Source organism: Mustela nigripes, chromosome 8 (genome assembly GCF_022355385.1).
Source record: "Mustela nigripes isolate SB6536 chromosome 8, MUSNIG.SB6536, whole genome shotgun sequence".
Classification (NCBI taxonomy): Eukaryota; Metazoa; Chordata; class Mammalia; order Carnivora; family Mustelidae; genus Mustela; species Mustela nigripes.
In genome coordinates, this window is record NC_081564.1 from 75,222,087 (window position 1) to 75,245,454 (window position 23,368).

At 50.4% G+C, this 23,368-nt stretch overlaps 1 protein-coding gene across 1 annotated transcript in view; it reads left to right on the top strand.

The window, feature by feature from the left end:
- The window catches only part of LOC132023018 (O-acyltransferase like protein-like), a 61,295-nt gene that overhangs the window by 23,099 nt on the left and 14,828 nt on the right, over positions 1–23,368 (top strand). Inside the window, exons 4-10 of the mRNA XM_059408076.1 lie at positions 2,858–2,999; positions 4,159–4,367; positions 8,391–8,570; positions 9,363–9,465; positions 14,508–14,609; positions 20,074–20,239; positions 21,669–21,748. Of these exons, the coding sequence (XP_059264059.1) occupies positions 2,858–2,999; positions 4,159–4,367; positions 8,391–8,570; positions 9,363–9,465; positions 14,508–14,609; positions 20,074–20,239; positions 21,669–21,748 (982 nt within the window). The remainder of the gene's footprint in view (positions 1–2,857; positions 3,000–4,158; positions 4,368–8,390; positions 8,571–9,362; positions 9,466–14,507; positions 14,610–20,073; positions 20,240–21,668; positions 21,749–23,368) is intronic.

The following is a 23,368-nucleotide window of genomic DNA, read 5'->3' on the forward strand; positions in this document are numbered from 1 at the left end:
AGGGGACGTGACCACCTTCCGCTTCTCTTCCAGTCACACTCCGAGTATCTAGAACCCCAGAATTCCCCGCCCAGCTGGCTGCCCACTCCCCTCTGAGGGAGAACTGTGGGGGAGGGTCAGGAAGGTGGGGCTTCTGTTGTCCACAATCTGCAGGTAAGGCGCTTGGTATAGGAGCAGGGAGAAGGAGGGAAGAGAAAAGTGGTGGGCCGGGGGCCGGAGGGGCCATCCGTCAGAAGCCCCCACCATGTGCTCTTATCCCTGAGGGAGTGGAAGGGATGGGCCTGTGTGTCTGCAGGACAAAGTTGATGTGTGTGCACACACACACATGCGCGCACACATTGTTTTGGCTTCTTGGCTAGGCCTGAGCGATCCCATGGTTGACAAGTGCAAGCATCCAGTAGCCTGGAGTGTCTGGGGTCACGAGGCAGTGTTAACCCTCCTCCCTCCTTCAGGGTCTGGACACTGTTGTTCAATGCTTCAGACTTCATCCGGGGGCAACCGCTGCCCTCCGGAAGGGATTCCCCTGGGGCAGTGGAGGTGAAGTCAGTCAGAACTTGCTTTAATCAGCTTTGGGGCCTGTGAGGCAGCTCCCCTAGGACTCAGATGCAGGAAGATGATCATTTGAGACAACTAGGAACCTTTTCCGGCTGCCATTAAGCCTGTGCTTCTTGAGACAGGAAGAGTCAGACCTAAGGAAAAGCGTACTTTTAAAAACACAATGGAAGATGAAAGGTTTCATGGGGAAGCTCAGATGTACACTTTATCATTCTGTTGTCTTGTACTGCTTGTTACAATCAGGGCCCTAAGTCACATTTTTAAAAAAAGATTTTTATTTATTTATTTGACAGAGAGAGAGAGAGAGAGCAAGAGAGGGAACACAAGCAGCGGGAGTGGGAGAGGGAGAAGCAGGCTTCCCGCTGAGCAGGGAGCCCGATGTGGGGCTCGATCCCAGGATCCTGGAATCATGACCTGAGCCGAAGGCAGATGCTTAAACGACTGAGCCACCCAGGTGCTCCCCTAAGTTACATTGTTTAAAAAAGGTTTTTAAGAGTGTAGGTAAACTATGAAGCTTTTTGACATCTTGATTTGGATTTCCCTGTGGCCTCCTGTCTGTGCTGTGCAGTTAAGGCACAGTGAGGACAGACATGGCAGCTGGTCAGTACGCTTCTGTTTCAGTGGAAGGTTTGTTTGGTAAATTCATGTGGGACCAGGCAGTAGCCTGGGGAGGGGGGCATTGACTCAGATCAAATGGAATTGGATAATGAGGAAACTGCTGCCGTGTCCCCTTTGGGGACCTACTTAATGGTCACCCTCGACTGTGCTGAGGACACGTGGACACCTCCTCCTTCCCAGTTCCACCCTTAATAGGTTACGATTAAGAGTCACAATTAACACATATTGTTAATCTTACAGTAGATCCCAGTGATCTATTGGGACATTTCAGAAACCTTCACACTCATGGGAACAATGGGTATTGGAGACAGAAGGAACGTTAGAAGATGTCGTGTCCAACTCACACTTCCTCATTAGCCAGAGGAGGAAATGAGACCCAGAGAGGGGAAGTAACTTTCCCAGGGTCACACAGCAAGCAGGCTCCAACCCAAGCCTCCTGAATCCAAGTCTAGGCCATGCATTGTGGTGAACTAAGGTAGAGTGAGGGAATAAAAAGTCCACACTCTTCAGGTTCACACAGATCTGAGCGGATTCTGTCCCCGCTCCTGGCGGCAATAATAGAGACAGCTGATGTTTACTGAGCTCTGACTGTACCAGGCACTTGCTAAGTCCTTTATAGCCATTGCTACATTTGGTTCTCACAACAACCCTATAAGGAACTGTTAGCTCCATTTTACCGAGGGGAAACTGAGGCATGGGGCAAGGAAGTAACTTGTCCATGGTCGTATTATAAAGGATAGATCCAGGCCCTCTAACTGCAGGACCTGTGTTCCTAGCTGCTATGCTTAAGTGCATGAGCTTCTCTAAGGAGAGTTTTCCTTGTTTGTAAATTAAGGTAAATAGTAGTTCGTTGTAGGTTTTTGGTGAATTGAAGATAATGACCGAAACATGTCTCATACCTAAATGCGCTCTGAAGACTGTATTTTTTTGGTATTCCTCATTGCCATTGCTATTGAATGAAAACATACTGAGTTCCCAACCTTTGCTGGAGTTTTGGAAGCTCCCTCGTCCTGTAGCGCTCAGCGCATGTGCCCTGATCAGTGGTACGAGCTCCTGGTTTCTTTTTAGAAATGGAAACTCTCAGGTCCCACGCCTGACCTACTGCATCAGACTGCAGGGAAGGGAGGGAGGGAGCCGTCCATGGAGAAACCCTCCCGGTAATTTCTGGGGCCCGTGAAAATTCAAGACCACGGCCCTTGTCTTACCACTAATATCCCTACTAACTACTGACAGTGACCATGAGCTGTGCCCTGAGTTGGTGTTTCTGAGTTTCCACTGTAGACCGCAACTTTCCCCAGCCTGTGGGCTTCCGTCGTATTTTTTCATCTCATATCGCATTTATCTCTCTCATGGGAACCTGTTTCCAACAGATCTGAGCTGGCGATGGCGCCTTTTATGATTGTCCTTCCCAGTGCTGTGCTGGGAAAGGATGCGGGAGTCTGGGCGGACCACGGGTCCTGGAGAACGCGGTCCACACTGCACTGGGCTGAGTTCCCCCTTCTGTGACTCTCAGCAACTTTGTGCCTTATTTTCCCCATCCCCACATCAGATATATGAAAAGCCAGCTGCTCTTTTTAATGTCAAAGTTTTGTTTTGAAGTAATAAATATGAAAACTCTTGGAAAAGTAGATGTATTGCAAAATAAAGTGTTACTAATACAATCTCTTTTCTTCCCCCTTGGTAGATATTTTAAGATACAGAAATGCTTCATTTCTGGCCCCTTCTCTCTCTCTCTTTACAACAAATTCTTCCTCCTCGTCTGGCGTGGCTGTGGCTAGATGCGCTTCTGGAAAGTTCCCCTTCGACACCTTTGTCGCCGTGTGTCTGTGAGTATGGGCATCCTAGGTACCTGGCTGGGATGTGTATGTTAGGGCTATGTTATCATCTTCCACTCTCCAATGATGCGTCGTCATTTAATTTTCATTCCCGAGGGATGTCTGGTCAGGGCTCCACGGGAGATCACTATGTACCTTTAGCAAGAAACTTCGGACGTGTTCGAGAGGAAGGCTGGCCACACCCACAAGTGATTGAGTCCCAGAGTCACTGAGAAATGTGTCCTGTCTCCAAATAGTCCTGTTCTTAGGGTGTGAGTTCTGAAAACTAGTTTTTTTTTTTTTTTTAATCTGAGGCATGGCTTCTCCCACGAACACCTCAACAATCCTGCTTCTAACTCTTGGTTTGTATCATGCATTGTCCTCGGGACAAACTAATAGAATTGCTGGCCTGAGGCTGGAATGGTTGGTAAGAAGCTTTCCCGAAAACCTCACTTAAATAACCACCCCGCTGGGAGATGTCCATGTCTACACCACCACCCCGTCACCCGCATCAAAGGCTACCTTTATAAAAACCAGTGCCAATTTGATAGATTCAATAAACTGGTTTAATGAACATTTTAAAAAATTGGTAACAAGGAGTTTCCCCCCAAGTTAATCTGCATTCCTATGTTTCACTCCTGTTTCTAAGTGTGTGTGTGAGTTGGGTTCTTACTGATCTTGAAACTCATAATGCAAGTGAAAATACAAACATGCAAGTAGCTCCCTCAGTGTTTCGGTTGCTTTTGTTTATGAATATTTTTTTACAATTATAATAAGAAATTTAGTGAAATCCGTTCATCTTTGACTTTATCATTTCTTTGAAAGATTTTATTTATTTATTTGACAGAGAGAGATCACAAGTAGGCAGAGAAGCAGGCAGAGAGAGAGGGGGAAGCAGGCTCCCTGCTGAGCAGAGAGCCCGATGCGGGGCTCGATCCCAGGACTCTGGGATCATGACCTGAGCCAAAGGCAGAGGCTTAACCTACTGAGCCACCCAGGCACACCATTTCTTTCATTTTTTATTCTAGAACGCCACTCCAACCCCTTAAAGCTGTTATCTGTATTTTGGTGGGGGGCTTGAGTGGTTTGTTTTCCCCTGGGCTGTTTTCTCTCATGTTCCTGTGGCCCTGGTGTGAGGTGAGGCTTCGTCACACTTGTCTTCTCCCTGCAGGTTCGTCACCTTACTGGGCATCTCCTTGCCCCTGGCTGGGACCATCTACGTGGCAGCCAGGGAGCGGGGGTCCGACGGCAGGTCGTCACCTGTACCTCTGGCCACCAACAGGAGTCTGCCTCTGAGAGAGACGCAGACGGATGAACCAAGAAGCAGAACAGCTTGCCCGGCCCATCTCTCACTATCAGGAGCCCCGAGCAGAGGAAAAAGTAGGCATTTTAAGAGCCCAAGACCACTCATGAGAGGTGACTTAGATGAGTCACAGCTGGAAAGTAAAGCCTTTGGCACTGGAATCTGGTGAATGCCGCAGGGCTTCCGAATGCCAGTGTGGAGGCTGGGTCTCTGCTCGTTACAATTCAGTCTTTGTTTGCTATCGGAGTGTTAAGGCGAGGTCGCTGAAAATGCTGCTTTCTTCCTCGGGTACAATTGTCCAGTGTGTCTCCGTGCTACCCAGCGACTAGGTCAGAACGGAGCTTGGGTCGCTCTGGGTAATCCTTTAGAGAACAAATCCACGATCCCAGTGTCTATGTTCACTGTCGCAGCTACGCACATGACTCACAGAACCTTCTGGCATCACTAAGGTAAAGGATTTACATTCAGATGAAGCCAGGGGAGTAAGTGCACAGATGGTTAAAGGCTGGTGGAGGGCAGCCGACCCCGGAGCTAGATAACCTGCTTCGGGAAGGGAGAGCTGGACGGCAGTAAGCGGTTGGTCACCTTGTGTTGTGTTTCAGTAAAAACCAAGAGCATTTCCTTCATTTCTACCTGCCCATGTGGCAAGGCAAAGACCACACACACACACACACACACACACACACCGTGAAACAAGAAGAGCATGCCTGTCGACACTTTTAGAATGCAGGGACTCGTGCCTGACAGCCCCTGCAGGTGCATATAATGGCCTTTCCCTTCCTCCAGCTCAGGGGATAAAAAATAAGACAGAGTTTCAGTGAATGGCCCAAAAGATTATGAGAATGTGATCGAGTAGCTTTGGGGAGTACATTCACTATGGAGGGTGCAGTGATGATTTTATCCAATCCTGTTTGGATCTTCAGGCAAAACTAAAAGCAAATGTAACCCCAGTGCAGACTCCCAACACTAGGAAAGTAACACAGAGCATTTTTGTGTCTGATGGTGTAGACATTTTTGTGTCTGATGTGTCCGGATGGTGTAGCAGAAGAGCCGAGAACGCTCGCCCTCCTTCCCGAGTTAGAAGGCGCCTGCTGACCTGGTGGTCCCACCGCACCCGACGTCCTCATTGTGGGAAGCATTCACCATTGGGCTCCTACACGGAGTCTGTCCCTGCTCCTCTGTAATTTCTACTCTCAGGCCCTGGTTTGGCCGTTCAACCTAGTCTCTTGTTTCTATTCCCCCATATCAGATACTAAGGACAGTTATAATGGGCTCCCCCAAATCTCAGAGCCCCTCAGGGTCTCCTCGTGGAAAGTGGTTCAAGAACTTGACTCCCCAGCTGCCACGTAGAATTCCTCGGGTGTGGCAGAAAGACCCCCTACTTAGCAATCCCAGGTCAAACCTGTCTTGGTTTTGAGCTCTGCCCTTGGTCAGGTTGTTTGACCTCTAGGAAACTCAGTCTCCACGTGCGTAAAATGGGGGCATACAATGGAATTCGTGGAGTGAATTAAATGAGATACTGTGAACCGTCCTCCTGATTCATTGCTCTTTTCCTCATTCTCTTCCTTTAAGCCAGAAGGGGGCAAGGAGGGGGGCAGCTTTAACTGGCCAAGACCTCTGCTAACACTGACCTTGTCGAGGCCAGCCTGGTTCCCGGCACCTGCCACATGCTTCTAGTTATCACACTGAGGGGGAGCCCACAGCCCCCACATTCACCATTGCCTATCAGCAGGTGGAAGGCTGAGCCTTGGAGCTTGGCATTTTAAGGCCAGATCGCAGGGTTTTAGGCAGACACAGCTGGTATGGAGTCAGCAATCAGCCACTGAAACGTTAGGGTTTTAGTCCAAAATAGGACTCTCTGGGATCAGGATACAAAGGTTATGTTCGCTTTTTCAGCAGCTACACTCAAGTGTGGCTTCAGGAACGTGTGTGGGGGTGGGGGTCCCATGTTCTGTTGCTGTAGCAATATATCTTATGTTTATACCATCAGAGTAAAATGTCATATCCTGAATGGTTGGAAATGAAAATTGAGATGGAGAGAGCCCTAGGCTCAGCATCTTTTTCCTTCTCCATTTTTCCACTCACTAGCGAGTCAAATCAACATAAGACTACCGTGTCTTCTAGAAGTTTAGAGCCAAATTGGGCATTTCAGAGTCTTGGTTCTTTATCCTCCAAATAATCACGGCATTCGCTTAGAGCGGTTTCCTGTTCCATGAGCCTGTCGTTTCCTAGTTAGATGAGAAAAATATGAGAGCATGTTCGAGGAAGCTTCCATGAAATAAATAGCCGTGGGTTTCAGCCCCTGGAAGTCAGGGCTTTTAATCTGTGGTCAGATGCTTGAAGTGAGCTCACAGTAATAATCACTGAGAAAATCCAAAGGGGCCTCGACGTTTTCCAACACATCGTCATACCCCGTGGTTCTCCAAGCCTTGGTGCGCCTCGGAAGCACCTGGAGGGCTTGTCACAGCCCAGGTTGCAGGGCTGGAAAGATTCTGAGTCAGTAGGTCTGGGGTGGGACCTGGGACTGTGCCTTTCTAACAGGTTCTCGGGTCATGCTGAAGCTGCTCGACTGGGGTACCCCCACCCCCCAACTACGAGAACCGCTGATGCATCATTTCACCTGATCCTCCCCAGGCCCCTTCGGCTTCTCCTTTCCATTTACAAATGAGTACAGAGAGGCTGTTCTCCTCCGCACAGACCAGTTATTTTCAGACACTAGTATAAGCTGCTACTAGTTAAGCTTACCCGCAAGCAGAATTTAGATGGAAAGAAAATCAAATGGTAGCAAAATGTATTCAGTCCTCGCTTGCCAACGTAGACATCAGGCTGGATATTTGACAAACGTGCTCAAGTGCTCCCAGGAGCCCGGCCAAAATGCCTGCTCAGTTTAAAAGTGAGGGAAGAGGTCCCGGGAGGCAGAAGGGTGGGTGATACTGGGTAGAGCCCGTGGCTGCCTCTCTCCACGTGGCAGTGGCTTCTCAGGAGCCTAGGGGAGCCGGGACTCGGGGCGTGGGACACGGCTGACTGTGCCGTGCCAAGCGCTGGTGAGCTCCGTGCCTCCAGGCAGGGACACTGGAGAGTGACTCCAAGGGAAAAACTCATATTTACCGCTGGAACCTCAAAAAGTTGGGCAATTACATTCTCCCATCGAAGAAGCTGAGTTAGGTTTCCAGCACCTGTTACACCAGCTCTCATCTGGAAGTCTCAGTTCTGCAGCCTTGTGCCTGCAATGTTTAAGCCCAAGCCACATCCAGGAGAAAGCACGAGTCTCTCAGAGTGGCTTGAGCTTTCCTTCGAGGGTCCCGGTTCCCAGTTCCAGCTGTCTGGCGTTAATCTACGTGAGTCCAATTGAAATTTTTTAGAAATTAAGAGGAGTAAGTGAAGTGGAAGAGATGAAAGCGATCGGGCTTATCGCAGTGAGCAGAGTGGCTGTGATGTCACCTCGTTTGTCCTTCATGGTAACCCTAAGATTGTGGGATCTACTTTGATTCCCATTTCCTAGATGCGGAAACACAGGCACAGAGGGGTTAACTGACTCGCCAGAGGTTACAGAGCGTCTAGGAAAGCAGAGGTGGATTCAGAGCCAGGAGCATTTCACTGTAAGGCCCGGCTCCTTAGCGGCTGTCCTGCCTGCCCCTCTGTTTGCACCCCTGCACGTGACAGGCAGGGGTGTTGTTTGCAAACAGTTCTTCCTTGGGAAGACAGAAGGAATGCCATTCCGAGTGGAACGCTGGCTTTATGGAGCCGGTGGTTCCTGAATGATCTCTAAGTCCCCCCCACCCCCACTTTGTAAAACAGGACAGGGGTCAGGTGCTGGCATTCCTGGGGCCTGAGCTCGGTTAGCGTAGTCTGTGCGTGGCAGTGTGGGCACCGGCCACCAGCAGGCATGTTGGGGCAAGTCCAGGGTTACAGACCACATCCGAAGCTGCGCAGACAGAGCAGGAGGGTACCCCGGGGAACTGGGCTGAGCAGCCCGGGGTCCCAGCGAAGATGTGTCTGTGTGACACGGTGTGTGTGTGTGTTTCAGCTCTTATTTGTGGGGCAGCGTGTGGACCGACCTGGCTCTCAGGGTGGTTGGTGACACCTGCGTTCTCGTCCAGGATTTTCAGGAGCCATGGAGCACGCTCTGAAATGCTTCTCTTGGCAGAAGACCGTGCCGGCCGTCTGGACATTGGAGACACCAGGACGCACGTGCTCCGTGCTCAACGGCATCCGGGTTCTGAGTCTCCTCTGGATCGTGTCGGGGCACACCGGGCAGATGACCGCGTGGCTGTCTTTGGGTGAGGAGAACCGACGAGCTCCCATGAGCAGTGGAGGGAGAGAGAAGCTTCCACGCGAGGGGAGCCCGTTGGGCCAGGGGCACAAGGCTGCACCTTCCCCCAGAGCAGCCTTCCGTTTTAGACACACAGCCATGACCTCCTGCAAGCGAGTGTCCCAGGCCAGTGCCCAGCTGTCGCTTGACCTCCTCCTGGGTATGAATCGGGCCCCTGAGGGACAGGAGCACGGTGATACCCGAGGATTGCGTAGTCACTGTCCAAAGAGCTGGATTCCTTCTAGTAATGATGAAGGAATCCAGAAACTGGTGTTTCTTTCTCCTGGAAACATAGTCATGCGAAAAGGGGAAAAAATGCTGGGCACTGGTGTGAATTAGTGTTTCTCCGCCTTCTGCCTGTTGCCTCCCTCCCAGTGCATGCCAGGAGGATCAGCCCTTGATAAGTGGGGTCAACCCGTGGGGCAGAGTTGAGGGGAGGTGTCAGCCTGGGGCGGTTTGAAGAAGCTGCCCGGCCATCTGCACCGGCCCGTGGTGGGGTGACGCTGCCGTGGCCCCCCGTGGAGCTGTGGGCCCTGGGAGAGAAGGAAGCCGCTCAAAGCCTCGGTTACCACTCCGTGGTGGACACTTTGAGGTGCCTAATTCTTAATCCAAGACACCTTCTCCTCTCAAGCTGTGGGGCTGCCCGAAATCCTCTTGAGGTTAAGAAAGTTGAAGGCATTCCTTTTGCTTGTTCGGAAAACACAGATCCCGTGACTTTCTTCTGGGAGACAAAAAGACACTGTGTTCGTGTCTGTTGCAGATAATGTGCTCGAGTGGAGAAAGAGAGTGCTTAAAAACCCCCTCTACCTTTATTCTCGGAGCGGCCCCTTCTACCTGGGGGTCGACACATTCTTCCTGGTCAGGTAATGGGGTGTTTTCTCCGCTGTTGTATGCACGTGGCTGTTCGGGGATGTGTGCGCGGGTGTGATGCCATCATGACTTTAGTGAGAAAAACGGAATGCCTCCCATTTATTCCGCGCCCTGCCCTCCCTTCGGCCGGGCTGTAGATAGCTCTGCTGTCCGTAGCTCCCTTCTTTTGTCTACTCGGTGTGTAAAATGAGTTGGGATGGCTGTCAGAGATTTTATTAATGTAGTCGAGAGAGAGAATGGGAGCTAGAGAGTGAGAAAGAGCAGGAGCGGGGGGAGGGGCAAAGGGAGAAGCAGACCCCCCGCTGAGCAGGGAGCCCCATGAGGAACTCAAAGCCAGGACCCTGGGATCACGACCTGAGCCGAAGGCAGACGCTTAGCCCACTGAGCCACTCAGGTGTCCCTCTAAATTTTTTTTTAACGAAAGGAGATTTTATCGGACTCAAAATGGTTTATTTCAGTGATTCTCAAATTCTGGTCCATGGACGGATGCAAATCCATGATGAACTTGGCGGTTCTCACTAGAGTGAATCGTGAACAAATCTGAAAATGGTGTGACATTGCCTAACGCTTTCTTTATCTAAACAGACGACTGAGAGGCCCATTGTCTTGATTGCCTGATGAATGTCAGGCGGTGTGTTAAGTGCTACAGCTTTACCTCACGTAATCCTAATGATGCCCCCAGAACAGGGGACCACCAAGTCCCCATTTTTCATTTTTTGCTGTTGCTCAGGTGAAACCCACATTAACATGAAATCGAGCCCCTCGAGTGAACCATCCAGCGGCACTTAGTACATTTCCAAGAATGGACCACCGCGCCTTCTAACTGGTTCCGAGAAACACGTTCAGCAGCCCCACCGGAGCCCTCATACCCACTGAGCAGTTCTTCCCCACTCCCCCCGCCCCCAAGTCCTGGAAATCTACTCTCTGAATCTGCGGATTTACCTCTTCTGGTTATTTCGCCTAAATGGACCTCACAGCTTCTGGCTTTTTGGTGCCTGTTTCTTTTAGTTAGTGCGCAGCTTCTGAGGCTCATGCCTGTTGTGGCAGAACAACTTCATTTCTCTTTATGGCTGAGGATAGACGACAAAATCTCTACTTTATTTATTTATTTTTTAAAAGATTTTATTTATTTATTTGACAGACAGAGATCAAAAGTCAGCAGAGAGGCAGGCAGAGAGAGAGAGGAAGAAGCAGACTCCCTGCTGAGCAGAGAGCCCAATGCGGGGCTCGATCCCAGGACCCCGAGATCATGACCTGAGCCGAAGGCAGAGACTTTAACCCACTGAGCCACCCAGGCACCCCGGAGTGTCTACTTTAAAGGAAAGACTCCTGAGCCTGAGGGAAAGTGTCCCGGTGTGGACCCGCCATCCCCGCCCAGGGAGGCTGACTCTGGAGTCCACATTCTCTGACTGTCTGTGCTGACTGTCTCTACCTCCTTTGGGTTCAATGTCTCTTCCTTTGCGGGGACATGGTGACCGTAGACGCAGCTGTTTTCATCAGGTGCTAGGCAGTCATCCATCCCACCATCACCTACTGAACCCCTGCTTGCACGGCCTCGTTCTAGGCCCTGAGGCTACAACCATGGACAAAACAAGCAAGGACTTCCTGTGGTCCCATGAGTGTGTGTGTGTGGGTCCAGCCATAAGCAAACAAAGAAATAATTTTTTAAAATGTGGTCATAGCAAATACTAGGAAAGAATACGACAGTGGCTTGTCTGAAACCGTGGTTTAGAGTCGTCAGAGAAGGCTTGTCTGTTGAGGGGCTGTTGGGACTGAGCGGCAAGAAGGAGCCGGCCATGGGAGAATCCAGGACGGGAAAGCTTCAGGCTAAGGGAGCCACTAGTGCAGAGGAGCTAAGGAGGGAGAGAGAGAGAGAGAGAGAGGGGAGGGGAGAGAGAGAAAGAGGGAGCATTTGTTCAAATACTGCCTTACCCTCCTTGTCCTGCTGGTCCCCCTGGTTTAAAATGGACCCACCACCACTCTTAACTTCCTTTTTCCTGGTTTATTTTTTCTCTTTATCTAACATACTTAGAGATGCCATTTATTTATTATTTCTGTATTTATTGTCTATGTTATTTATTGTCTCCACGGGAATATAAGGCAGGACTTTCTTCTGCTTTGGGTCCTGCTGTCACTGACCTAAGGTAGGTGCTAAGGATATAGTATTGCTCAATAATGATTTCTTTCTTTCTCTTCCTTTCTCTCTCTCAATCTCTCTTTCTTTCTTTTTTCCTTTCTTCTTCTTTTGGAAATGGTTTCTTAATTGCTTTAGCTCAAGCCTCTGGTGTGATCATTTCTTGGGGGAATGCACAGAAAGTAGGGTACAGAATGAGCTGAGACCTGGCCGCCAGGGCTAGGAGGTGGCCAGGGTGACCGCTGAGTGGCCCAGACAGGCAAAGGTCAGAGGCCACCATCTGCAGGGTTGGGGAACCATCAGGCACCAGACTTTCCAGGAGGGCACAGCTGGGCCTAACCAGGCAGGCAAAGCCCAGCTACGGGAGACCTGGGCCAGCCCCTTGAGGGTGGGGAGGTCAGCCCAAGGGATCGCATTCGAAGTCCAGAACTCTGTCCCCTGCAAGAGGACTACTAAGAACAAGGGAAAAAAAAAAAAAAAAAAAAAAAAGGCACCGAATGCTGGATGGGGCTGGTCGGCAGAGCTCCAAACCGAGGGCGAGAGCTGGCAAGGACGGATCAGGATGGCTGGAGCCTGAGCCAGAACTCAAGCTGGAGGACTGCCACCAGGAGGGAAGAATGAAGGCCGGAAAGGCTGCTGGTCATGCCTGGACTATCGGTGCGAATCTCTGCGATAACAGAGACGCCGTTGGGTCGACCCTGAGATAGCCACAGCACAGGCCAAGGCTATGAAATTTCAGATGTCGAAGAAAACGGCGCGGAGACGCCCCTTTATTGTAAGGACTGCATATCCGACCCCCGGCTCGTTCGGGGGGGTCGGGCGCTGGGCCTCTTCTCAGTGGTTCTGAGAGTCTGGTCCCAACCAGCTGTACTAGTCTCCTCTGGAAGGTTGTTACAGAGGACCATCCCAGGCCCACTGAATCCCACTGCCCAGGCTGGGAAGAATCCCTGGGGGTGCCGCTGCCCCCTGCCTGAGTCCAAGAACCACCACGTGAGCCCCAGCGTGAGGAGCCGAGGACGGTGGGTGCAAGCCGGCAGCCCCTGGATCAGCCCAGAAGACCACGACCCCCGTCTCTTTTCTCTTTATCCTACTTGCTTCTGCTTCTCGTGGTCTGTCTCGCGAACGGTTTCCTTCCCCTCCTGTATTCATTCTGTTTACTTTAGAAAGGGCACCTTGGGAGGCCAGCCTGGCTCGGTTGGAAGAGCAGTCAACTCTAGATCTCGGGGGTCATAGGTTCAAGCCCCACGTGGGAGGTAGAGAGGACTTAAATAAATAAACTTTAAAAAAAAAAAAAAAAGAAAAGAAAAAAGAAAATGTACAAATTCCCTTAAATAAAATTTTCATTTGGACAATGGGACTATTCCTAAGTGAGTCCTAGTATTGCCATCATGCTAAGAGCCTACAGTCTTTTATTCCATACACAGTGAACCCAGGTAGTCGGAACCCATGTCACGCCCATTTTTACAGCTGGGAAAGTTGATGTGCAGAGACGGAATAACTTGTCCCAGCCCCCCCCCCCCCCCCCCGCCGGCCAGGAAAGTTAGAATTAGAACTGAAACATAGTGTTTGTTTCGGGCCCAAAGCGCGTTTGTTTACGTGGTAAAACTAAAGGCTCCTATCGCCAGGGACGGTCGGGGTCCCTTTCTACCGCTCCAGAACCTCTGCGCGTCTCTACCGCACGACTGTCCTCTTCCCCGCTGGGGTCAGGTCTCTGGGTCTTCCCAGCATCCCATGGAGACAGCTCCTGCTCACAGCCCGTTTTCCCCGCCAGCCTTTCTCTTTGGCCCCCGGAAGAAGGGAACGGCAGGATGGTGCTTGCCCGCACACACAGACAGACCCCGATTCGTTCTTTCCTGACATGGAGAGGAGGCCGGCGTTGGAATTGGCTGGCCCACTCCCACAACTCAGTGCTCCTTTCCACTGTGTTCCTATTCTAATGACTCCGACTTGCTGCGTTTCAAGGGAAAGTCATGCTGGCAGAGAACAAAGACGTTCTCTAACCCTCCCTGAGCCCTTCTAACACACACACACAGCCCTCTTTTGCAATAGAAAATGCATTTGTTCCTTAGGGAGACACCCACAACGATCATTGGCATCCATGTCAAAAGGTCAGGAAACTCCCTCCCAACCTTGCTTATCGTCAAGCTAGAGCTCAGAGATGTCGCCTGTTTCTTTAGCTGAGCGTTCCGGGTAACAAATCTGGCATCAGGATGTGTTGGTGGAGAATCTTGGGCAACCCACTGAGTCTTGGAGCTTCAGTTTCCCTATTAGGAAAGCAGGGATGGTAGTATCTTCTCTTTTACCAATCACTCACTCCATAAACACTTATGGCAAAGGACTTTGGTATTGCTCTTGAAGCCAAAACAACCCCGTTAGCAAAGGTACTTTGAAAACAATGTGGCTTTGGATGTTATCATTTCTAAAGGCTAATGTCCTATGGTAGAGCTGTTCAAATACCTCTGATTCTCTCCTCCAGGCCCTTGGTCTGCTTCCTGGCCACGGGGCGGTTGGGTGGGAACTAGGTCTGCCAGTGAGGGGCACCTAGTGTTGCCAGTGTGCTAAGAACTTTAAACAGGTCCCTTCTGGGCTTGAGCATTTAATTGCTGGTTTCAAGCCCTCCAGCATGCTTTGTTCTTTGCCCTGGTCCCTGGTGACCTTTCAGAGAGTGGCCGCAACCTCAGCCTGGGTCTCCTGGTTGGGGAAGATGCTGAGCTCCAGGCGTTGGCCATGGCATTTCCTCGATGGCGAGAAAAGAAACCGTTACTGTTTTAGTGTTGGAAATAATCCTGTCACTACAGTATCACTTCTTAGACCCCGATACAGACAGCCAAGTTAATCATCGGATGCACTGTATCGCTCGCTGGCAAGCAATTTCCATGACTAGTCTTCTCTCTCTCTCAGTGGCTGGTTAAGTGCAAGGTCGTTTTTAAAGCTACGTGAGAATTCAGACAAAGGAGCGACCCTCAGTGTCATACTCAGATTCGTCCTCAGCCGCCTTTTGAGGTAGGTCTATTTGTCTCATCCCTTAATGCATTATTGCTACATAATCATTCATTACTTTTGAGTGTTTAGCCCTCTTTTGAAATAATTTTCAAAGAAAAATAAACCGAGAGACATGGTTTTCTTCATAAAGTTGATTTTTGCTGGCTTAATGGCCGTTGGCAGTGGAAGATACCAATTTTCATGGCGTTCGTCCAAATAGAAACTGAACTATATTAAACCAGCAAAAACATGCTTATTCTTCAGCTCATGGGCATCAGATTTCAATAAACGTACGGTCAACTTTCCCTGGAATGTGTACCCAATGGGAGAATGTGCGTGGCTCTTATAAGTTGGTAGGAATTGGCTGCTGTAACTCAGAGTACTAAGGGTAATGATAAAAATAAGATCCAACAAGGAGAGGGGCCGGTGGTGCTTGAGATGATGTTGCTTCTGCTCACGGGGAGGCTGGGAGGCCGTGGTCCTCTTTACAAATGTGTGGATGGTTGGGGCAGGAGGGGACACGGTATTGGGACGGAGTATGGAATCTGTGGGACAGGAGACAGGCTGTGATGCCATGGGACACATTGCGTGGGGAGAAGAGGAAACTTCCACTCACGTCACCCAACACTCCTTTTGTACCTTCTCTAAATCATGGTTTGCTGCTGGCTGGGCTGGAGCTGTTCTCTTTTCTGAGGGTCCCCGTGTTCCACTTCACTGTCATGGAGCAGGAAGGAGGGTCTTGAAACAGTCTTCTGGGCTGGTAAAAATGGAGTGGGCGAGATCTGCCTGGAGTGGGTCTGCCTGGACTTGCGTTCTGGCTCACGCTTCTGCCAGCTGTGTGACCTCAAGACGTTGTTTCAACCTTTCTGTGCTTGAGTTTTCTCATCTCAAAAAGGGGAAGCATAGTGATAGTCACTGGACTCTTGTGCAGATGAATGAGAGGATGGGTAATAAGAACCTAGAAACACGTGTGACGCCTAGTCAGCCTTCCGTAAGTACAGGCTGCCATTATTCCTGTTGTTGCCTCTTATACCTTGTAACTTACCAGTAAATAGGTTAACAATGAGTCTGAGCCAGGGAATAGACCTCTGTTGATTTCTTTTCACTGTGATCTTTGTAGTTTCTTCCAAGAGCTGTTAAATCTAGCTCTTGTCCGCCATGCTGGACAGATTGCTTATTCTGTCAATATCTTCTGGGTACTTGGCACCAGTTTTGACCTAATTCTACCTTGTGGTCTTCTGTAGCGGGACTGGCACTCAGACTAGGGTTTCTTAGTGAGAGATCCTGATGGGTTGTTAGGGGGTGGGTGTGGGATCCTATGGCATGGTGGGTTCTGCCTGGGAAACCTGCTTCAGAAGAAAAGTCCTAGAGCTGGGGATTGAGGAGCGGGACATGTTTTGGCAGGCAGATAAAGCAGTAGTGAGGGCAGGAAGAGTCTGGGGGGGGGTGTGGGTGTGAGGTCTTCTGGGGCAAGATGGCGGCAAGGATCCCATGAATAAATTATTGCAATATCTGGTCAGGACAGCAGGTCTGGACTGGTGATTGGCATTGGGATGTAGAGAGGACAAAATCAAGGACACTCAAATCTTCAGCCTGAATGACATAGCAGGATGGTGGAGATGTTCTTGAGGTAGGGAGCTCTGGGAAAGAGGCAGATCAGAGCCAGGAAGAGAGAGTCCAAAGCGGGACAAAACCTTGTCGAAAAATCAGAGAAAGCATCACCAATCAAGTTTGAACTCACTCTCTAAGGTAAACCCAGTGAGAAAGCAGCCACGTTCCTAGCCACTTTGCTGTTCTCATTCTTGTGGGCAAAACCCGCTGTTATTACACAATTATGATTGATTGCTTGCCGACTTGGCGCCAAGAGCACTGGAAGTAAGATCATTTGTTCACTCACTCACTCTTTCTGTCTTCGTTGAGGGCCCCCTGTGTGCCAGGCACTGCTGTAAGCTCTGGGGACTCAGTACTCCATAGCCAGGCAGGTGTCTTCTGGCCTGGGGGTTATGTTCTAGTGAACAGAGATAGGCGATCAACAAATAAATATGTAACATTAAGTTGCAACATGCAAATACATTTCTAACAGGTCAGGATGGTAAGTGTCAGAAAGTGCTAGATGGTTCCTCTGGAAGCGTAGTCAGGGGAGACGACATTTGTCAAAGGAAGCAAAAGAAGTTTCTAAGCAGAGAGAATGCTGTGAGGGAAGAAGGGCCCATGTGGGAGTGGGTGCAGAGAAGGGAACACGGTTGGTGTGTTTTGAAAACCACAGAGAGCCCGCAGCCGTGCGGGGAGCTGTAGACTTGGAGAACAGAAGGGAGTGGGTTCCGGGAGATGGGGCGGGAGCTCCATGGCCTGGGCTTACAGGAGCTTTTAGCTGGCTATTCCGAGACAAGAAGCCTCTGGGGGGGCTCCCGGAGGGAAGTGGTAGGGTCAGATTTAACCTTTCCAAGAATCATTCTGAGACTAGACAGCAAGAGGACAGGGCAGGCGCTGGGCGACAGCTGGGAGCTACCCCGTCTTTAAGAAAATGCGAAAACCCAGCTTCCCAGGGTCAGTCAGAACAAAGACTACGTAATAGGAAACAAGGAGAGTAGAAGTTCCAAACCCTTAAAACGGTGTGACGATTCCAACCAGGAGCCACATTTTAAAAATCAGGGGTTTTTATAGATAATGTGTAAAAAAAAATTACGGATAAAAACGTCTACCTGGAACAGAAGGTTATACACTGAAAGTAGGGGAACGCATCCCAGCCTCACTCCCCTCAGGACACCTTTGTTAAGAGTTTCTTGTGAATTCTTGCAAGTACTTTCCATGTATTTACAGGCATTGGGTGGTTTTTTTTTTCCTCCTGAGTAGGATTATATTATATGCTGCACTATTTTGCACGCAGCTCTTTTGCACTTAATGATTAATGTTGACATTGTCATGTCTCTCTGCGTGAAAGGACCTACCTCACTGACTTCAAACGTTGCCTGGACAGTGATGTGTTCATAGAGTATCAGGAGTTTAACCTGTCCCCATTAATGGGCATGGTGGTAATTCTAAATTTTTGCTATCTTAGACGATCGTACAACGTCTATATATTTTTGTGCACTCTTGTGAACATGTTTGTGGGTAAATTCCTACCGGGAGAATTGGTAGTTGGGTGCATCTAACATTTTGATGGACATTTTCCAATTTACCTTCCTGCCTCCCCATGTATGAGAATGCCTGCTTCTCACCTTTCTTACAGTAGCCGAAGTAGCACTTTCTAATTTTCAAAAACCTTGACTTTATGTCTTCCAGAACCTTGGACAAAAAGGGAGAGCATTTACATTTATCTGATGCTTTCAATGTTTCCCACTGTTTTCTTATTGATCTCATTTGAGTCTCAAAAGATCTCAGGAGGCAGGAATCATGATTCTGCTTGGAATAAGGAATTATCATTCTTCCCCTTCCATAGAAGAGGGAAGAGAGAAGATCTATGATGATCTCAGTATGAAAATTTAGATAAAAACTGGAACACCCATTTCTGTAATTTTGCTCTTCGAGGTGAGACCCCCCCCATAGCCTCTGCCCCTCCCCCATGTGCCCCAACTCAGAGGCCATGCTCGGGGGGCAGTGCCTGGACCTTGCTCCCTCCCGAGGGCATCTGACCTGAACTCTGGTTCTGAGGGGAGCAGGGGGTTGACTTACTCTCCCCAGGGAGGTGACAGATGGTGGGAAGAGGGGCTTGGGAGGCCTGTGGGAGCAGCTGCAGGGCAGCCTTGTCATATGGCTGATGTGACGAGGCCCGGGCCCGGGGAAGGCTCCGTGGCTGTTGTCTGAGCTGATCTGGGGAAACACGTCTTGGCACCGTTGGTGGCCCTTTCTGACTGACTGTGATCTGCAAATCTTGCCTTCGTGCCCACGGCCCTCCAGCCTACCAGACACATGCCAGGAAGGACACTATCATCGTGGGGAGGACAGGAGGCCAACAGGTCTGGGGACCGGTGCTGACCAGGCTGGGTGCTGCCCACCCCCCAGCAGCCCTGCCCTTCCCATCTGTCACAGCCCACCCCGGCCCCCGGCGCCCCCACTGAGATGTTCGGAGACGCTGTTGGGCCATGTGCCCTGCTCTCAATATGTTCTTCTAAAAGACGGCTGGAACCATAGCTCACCCAGAATATATGCCACGATTGCGTCCCTCTCCCAGCTACAACCTCACCTCTAAACTCGAGGTCAGGAGGGTCCGATAAGTAACCACCAGACAGGTGGCCCACAGACGTGTGGACGAGCATTAAATGTACACCATGGTTTTGAAAGAGGTAGTCAGGGCGCCTGAGTGGCTCAGTCCTTAAACGTCTGCCTTAAGCTCAGGTCATGATCCCAGGGTCCTGGGATCGAGCCCCACATCAGGCTCCCTGCTTGGCAGGAAGCCTCCTTCCTCTCCCACTCCCCCTGCTTGTGTTCCTGCTCTCACAGTCTCTCTCTCTGTTAAATAAATAAATGAACAAAAAATCTTAAAAAAAAAAAAAAAAAGAATTCGTAAGTAAACCTGAAAAAAAAGTTGTCAAAGAAGAAAGGATGTAAATTAGCTCACTAATTTTTTAGATTGATTACCTATTGAAATGATATTTTGAATACACTGGGCTCTCTAATGTATGGTATTAAAATTCATTGTAGCTCTTTCTTTCCTTCTTAAAAGATTTTATTTATTTATTTGACACAGAGAGAGAGAGAGAGAGAGAGCGTGCACAAGCAGAGGGGGCAGCAGGCAGAGGAAGAAGCAGGCTCCCTGCTGAGCAGAACCATGGGATCCTGACCCAAGCGGTCAATTGACTGAGTCCCCCAGGCGCCCATAGTAGCTGTTTCTTTTGACTGACAAGTGTGGCTTCTAGAACGTAAACACTAGTGGTAGATGCGGCTCGAATTCTGTTTCCAGAGGACACCTGTGCCTTCTTCCCCATCATCTTTGTACCTGCTTGCAGTCCTGCTCGGGAGGAGCTAGGGTAGGAAGGAAGGGAGGGAGAAATAACCCTAGGAAGGGAGGAAGGAAAAGAGGGAGGGAGGAAAGTTCTCGTCCTCCAAGGGGGCGGGGGGGGGGGTGTGGTGGGGAGGGAAGAACAGGACCAGGTGTCTGATCTCAGCACTCCCGCGAGGCTGGGCCACCTTGGACAAGTCGCCCACATCTCAGAGCTGCAATTTCCCCGTCAGTAAAATAGAGCTGGTGTTTCCCCAAAGGAGAGTTCTGAGGTTTGGAAGTATCTGAGAGGCTCCTAGCGCACCCCTTGCTCCCTGACTAATGGTATTTTTGCGTCCACGACACGGGAACTGGCTCATGGTGGGTGCTCACGATTTTTTACCGGGGAATGTCCGAGTGTTTGAGGTGTTGCCAGGGAGCTGGTTGTCCACCCAGACAACCCGCTTTGGAGCGTCTCTCTGGCCCACCCAGGGGACCGCATGGAGCCATTGCAGAGTCACATTCTCTCTTTCCTGCCCCCAACACCCCCGCCCTCCCCACTGCCAGGTTGCAGCCTCTTCACCTGTACTCGGTGTGCTTGCTGGTTGGACTGTTCTCACTTGTTCCTTGGGGACCCGTCTGGGACCTGCCCAAGTTCCACCTGGATAACTGCCGGCAGGCGTGGTGGGCGAATGTGCTGCTGCTCAATGATTTCCTGGCGGTCCCAAACGCGGTGAGTCATCAGGCAGGGGGTGTGTGAGCCAAACCCGGGTCTCGCTTCATGTTCTGGCATATTCTCTGGAGTAACAGTGAGGCCCTAGTAAGGTGGGCTGCGGACAGGGAGGCTAGCCCCTAAGGATGGGTGAGCGTAACCACACCAGTCCTGGCAGGGGGAGCTGCTGGGAGCAGCAGAGGGAGGGAGCAGGGGAGTGGGCATCGCCCACCAGCCATCTGGGTGCCCGGATGCCGCCGGCCTTGCCCTGTCAGGGTTCCTGTTCCAGTCCGTGTCACCCCCATGGAGAAAGGGCAGTTTCTTCACCTCCCCACAGACCGCCTGTGACTGGGATGGAACACTGCACTGCCTCTTGGCCCTCACGAGTTCTTTTCCACTTCAAGCTGGATCTGACAGTCGCAGCACCTGTATATATGGCTGGGGGCTTCCTCAAAGCCCTCACAGCCTCATAATGACCTTGGAGTAAACGAAAGGGAAATCGCTGTAAGGACATCATGTCGCTGATGTTTGCACAGGACACGGACAGCCTTGGAAGCAAGGCTGGAAAGAGAATGGCCAGCGCGTGGCCACTCACTGCACAGAACTGCTTACCAGCTAGACGGCTGCCTTCCACCAGCCAGTGCCGGCGGCTCGGACGGGGCGTTCATGGCCACCCGACTGCCTTCAGATGGGCTCAGGCGGGGCCAGGGCCCGCGGAGGACAGGCGGGGCTGTTGGCCCCATGCAGACGGGCTTGGGCCCGAAGATGTCCCCATGACGGGACATTCTTTCTAACGGGGACAAGGCAAGCTGTCATTTCCCCTGGATAAATCTGGTGTCCCTCGGACTGTGGGGAGCTGGAGGGAACAAGGAGAAGCCCTTTATCTCTGACGCCCAGGCATTTCCTCACATTGAAGAAGAAACGCAGGTGACCGGCTCACTTTGCACAAACGTGGGCAGCCCATGCCATCCTGCCCCGTTGGCCGGACGATGGCCTGCCAGTCACACGTGGGAACTCTGGGGCTTCCCACAAAAGCTGGTCTGGGGCCAGGCCTCCATTCTAAGGGAGCACACTCCGCTCCCGGAGGCAGGGAAGAGAGCCCAAGGTGGGATGTCAGGGTGTTCCTTACACTGGGCCGTGGGATGGAACTGAACTCCCACAGGGGTTCTGGGAGCTTAGCTATGATTGCTTTTGTCAACAAGCGAGGACGCTTGTCTGCGTTTCCATTTTGTGAGCTGACATCATGGTTCCCCCTGCCCGGGCTTGTTCCCGGATTAAACAAGATGCTGTCCATGAAACACCTGCAACTCGGAATTCCTTTCTCTTCCCGTGGAAGTCCCCGCCCCCTGCCCGGCCCAGGGAAGTCTCTGCCCAGCTCTGGGAAGCTGAGACCCTGGGGGTTGCCCGGCGAGCCAGGGAAAGGACTCGCCTCTGCTTCCTCTCGTTTCAGTGTAACGGCTGGACGTGGTACCTCGCCAACGACTTTCAGTTTCATCTCACCACACCGGCGGTCGTCCTCATCCACGGAAAGTGAGTTTCCCCAGGACAGGTGTGTCGCCCTGTGGGCCGTGTCCCGCGGAACTCTCAGCGGGCGCTGCTGTTCTGGGCAGAGCGGCCTTCACAAGTTAGGAAATGAGCTTCTCAGAAGCGTGCGGACACCGAGTCCTCCCTCCCTGTTTGCCTTGCTCTGCATCCCCCAAACTCTGTCCTGCCCGCGTCCCTCGGTGCTTTTGCAGAGTTGTGATCCGTGTGTGTTAATATCCAGTCTCAGCCCTTTCCACTCATGCTCTTTGTAACATTTCCACATCGGGACATGATCTGCATACTCGTCTGTTTTCGAAGTTCTGCACCAGTTTTGGTGCAGTGGTTGGCCATCCAGGTTAGTTCCTGTCCCGACTCCAAATGATACCTCCAGGACAGTCTTTTAACATACCGCTTTTCCCCCTTCATTTCCTTGGGGCCCTATTTTGAGGTGGAATTACTAGGTCAAGGGGTAGGTGCTTGTTACATATTGTGTGATTCTTCTCCGGAAAGCGTGAGGTAATTTACAGTGCCCCAAGCAAGGCGTCAGTGTACCTGTTCCCCACTTCGGATATTTATTACCTTAATTTTTGTTAGTTGTAGAAAAGCTTAAGGTCTTAATAATTCACAACGAGACTTAGAGCTTGTGGATTATCCATGACACACACACACAAAACACTTTTTGCCATAAAAAATAAATTTTTATGATATTTTTAAAAGATTTTATTTGTTTATTTCAGAAAGAGAGAGCGAGAGAGAAACAACACAAGCCACAGGCCGAGGGAGAAGGAGAAGCAGGTTCTTGCTGAGCAGGGAGCCCAATGTGGGGCTCGATCCCAGGACCCTGGGATTGTGTCCTGAGCCAAAGGCAGACACTTAACTGACTGAGCCCCCCAGGCACCCCTCCATACCATAATTTAAGAGATATTTCTTTCTTTTTTTAAATACACCTGGGTGAGCCACCTGGGTGGGTCGGTGGGTTAAGCCGCTGCCTTCGGCTCAGGTCATGATCTCAGGGTCCTGGGATCGAGTCCCGCATGGGGCTCTCTGCTCAGCAGGGAGCCTGCTTCAGCCCCCCTCCGCCTACTTGTGATCTCTGCTGTCAAATAAATAAATAGAATCTTTATAAAAAATACATTTTCAAGAAACACTGCAAGATAATAGGATGAAGAGGGGAAAGCCATCACCCTTGACCCATCCCTCGCTCAAGGAGAAGGGAATTCCCTGTCAATATCACTTCATTTTTATGATCTTTTTTCTGCATAGCTTTTTATACATGAAAGGATTCTCTATCTACACGTTAGTATCTTTCTTTTGTAGTTTTAGGGCATAACCAATTTCCTATATTATTTTACTTCCAAGTAAACATAATTTTAATGTGTGCATAACATTGCATTCCATGAATGAACTCTAGTTTACTCATACCTTCAACTGTTGTTCAATACTTGGATTATTTCTGATTTTATGCTTTTATAGATAACAGTCTGATAGATACTTTCATGATAATTATTTGTCTCCAACTCTGATATTTCTTTAGAATGCATATCTTTAAGGGGAATTACTGGGTCAAAGGGCATGAATGTCATCTAGGCTCTTAAAGCATACTGACAAATTGCTTTCCTTAAAGGT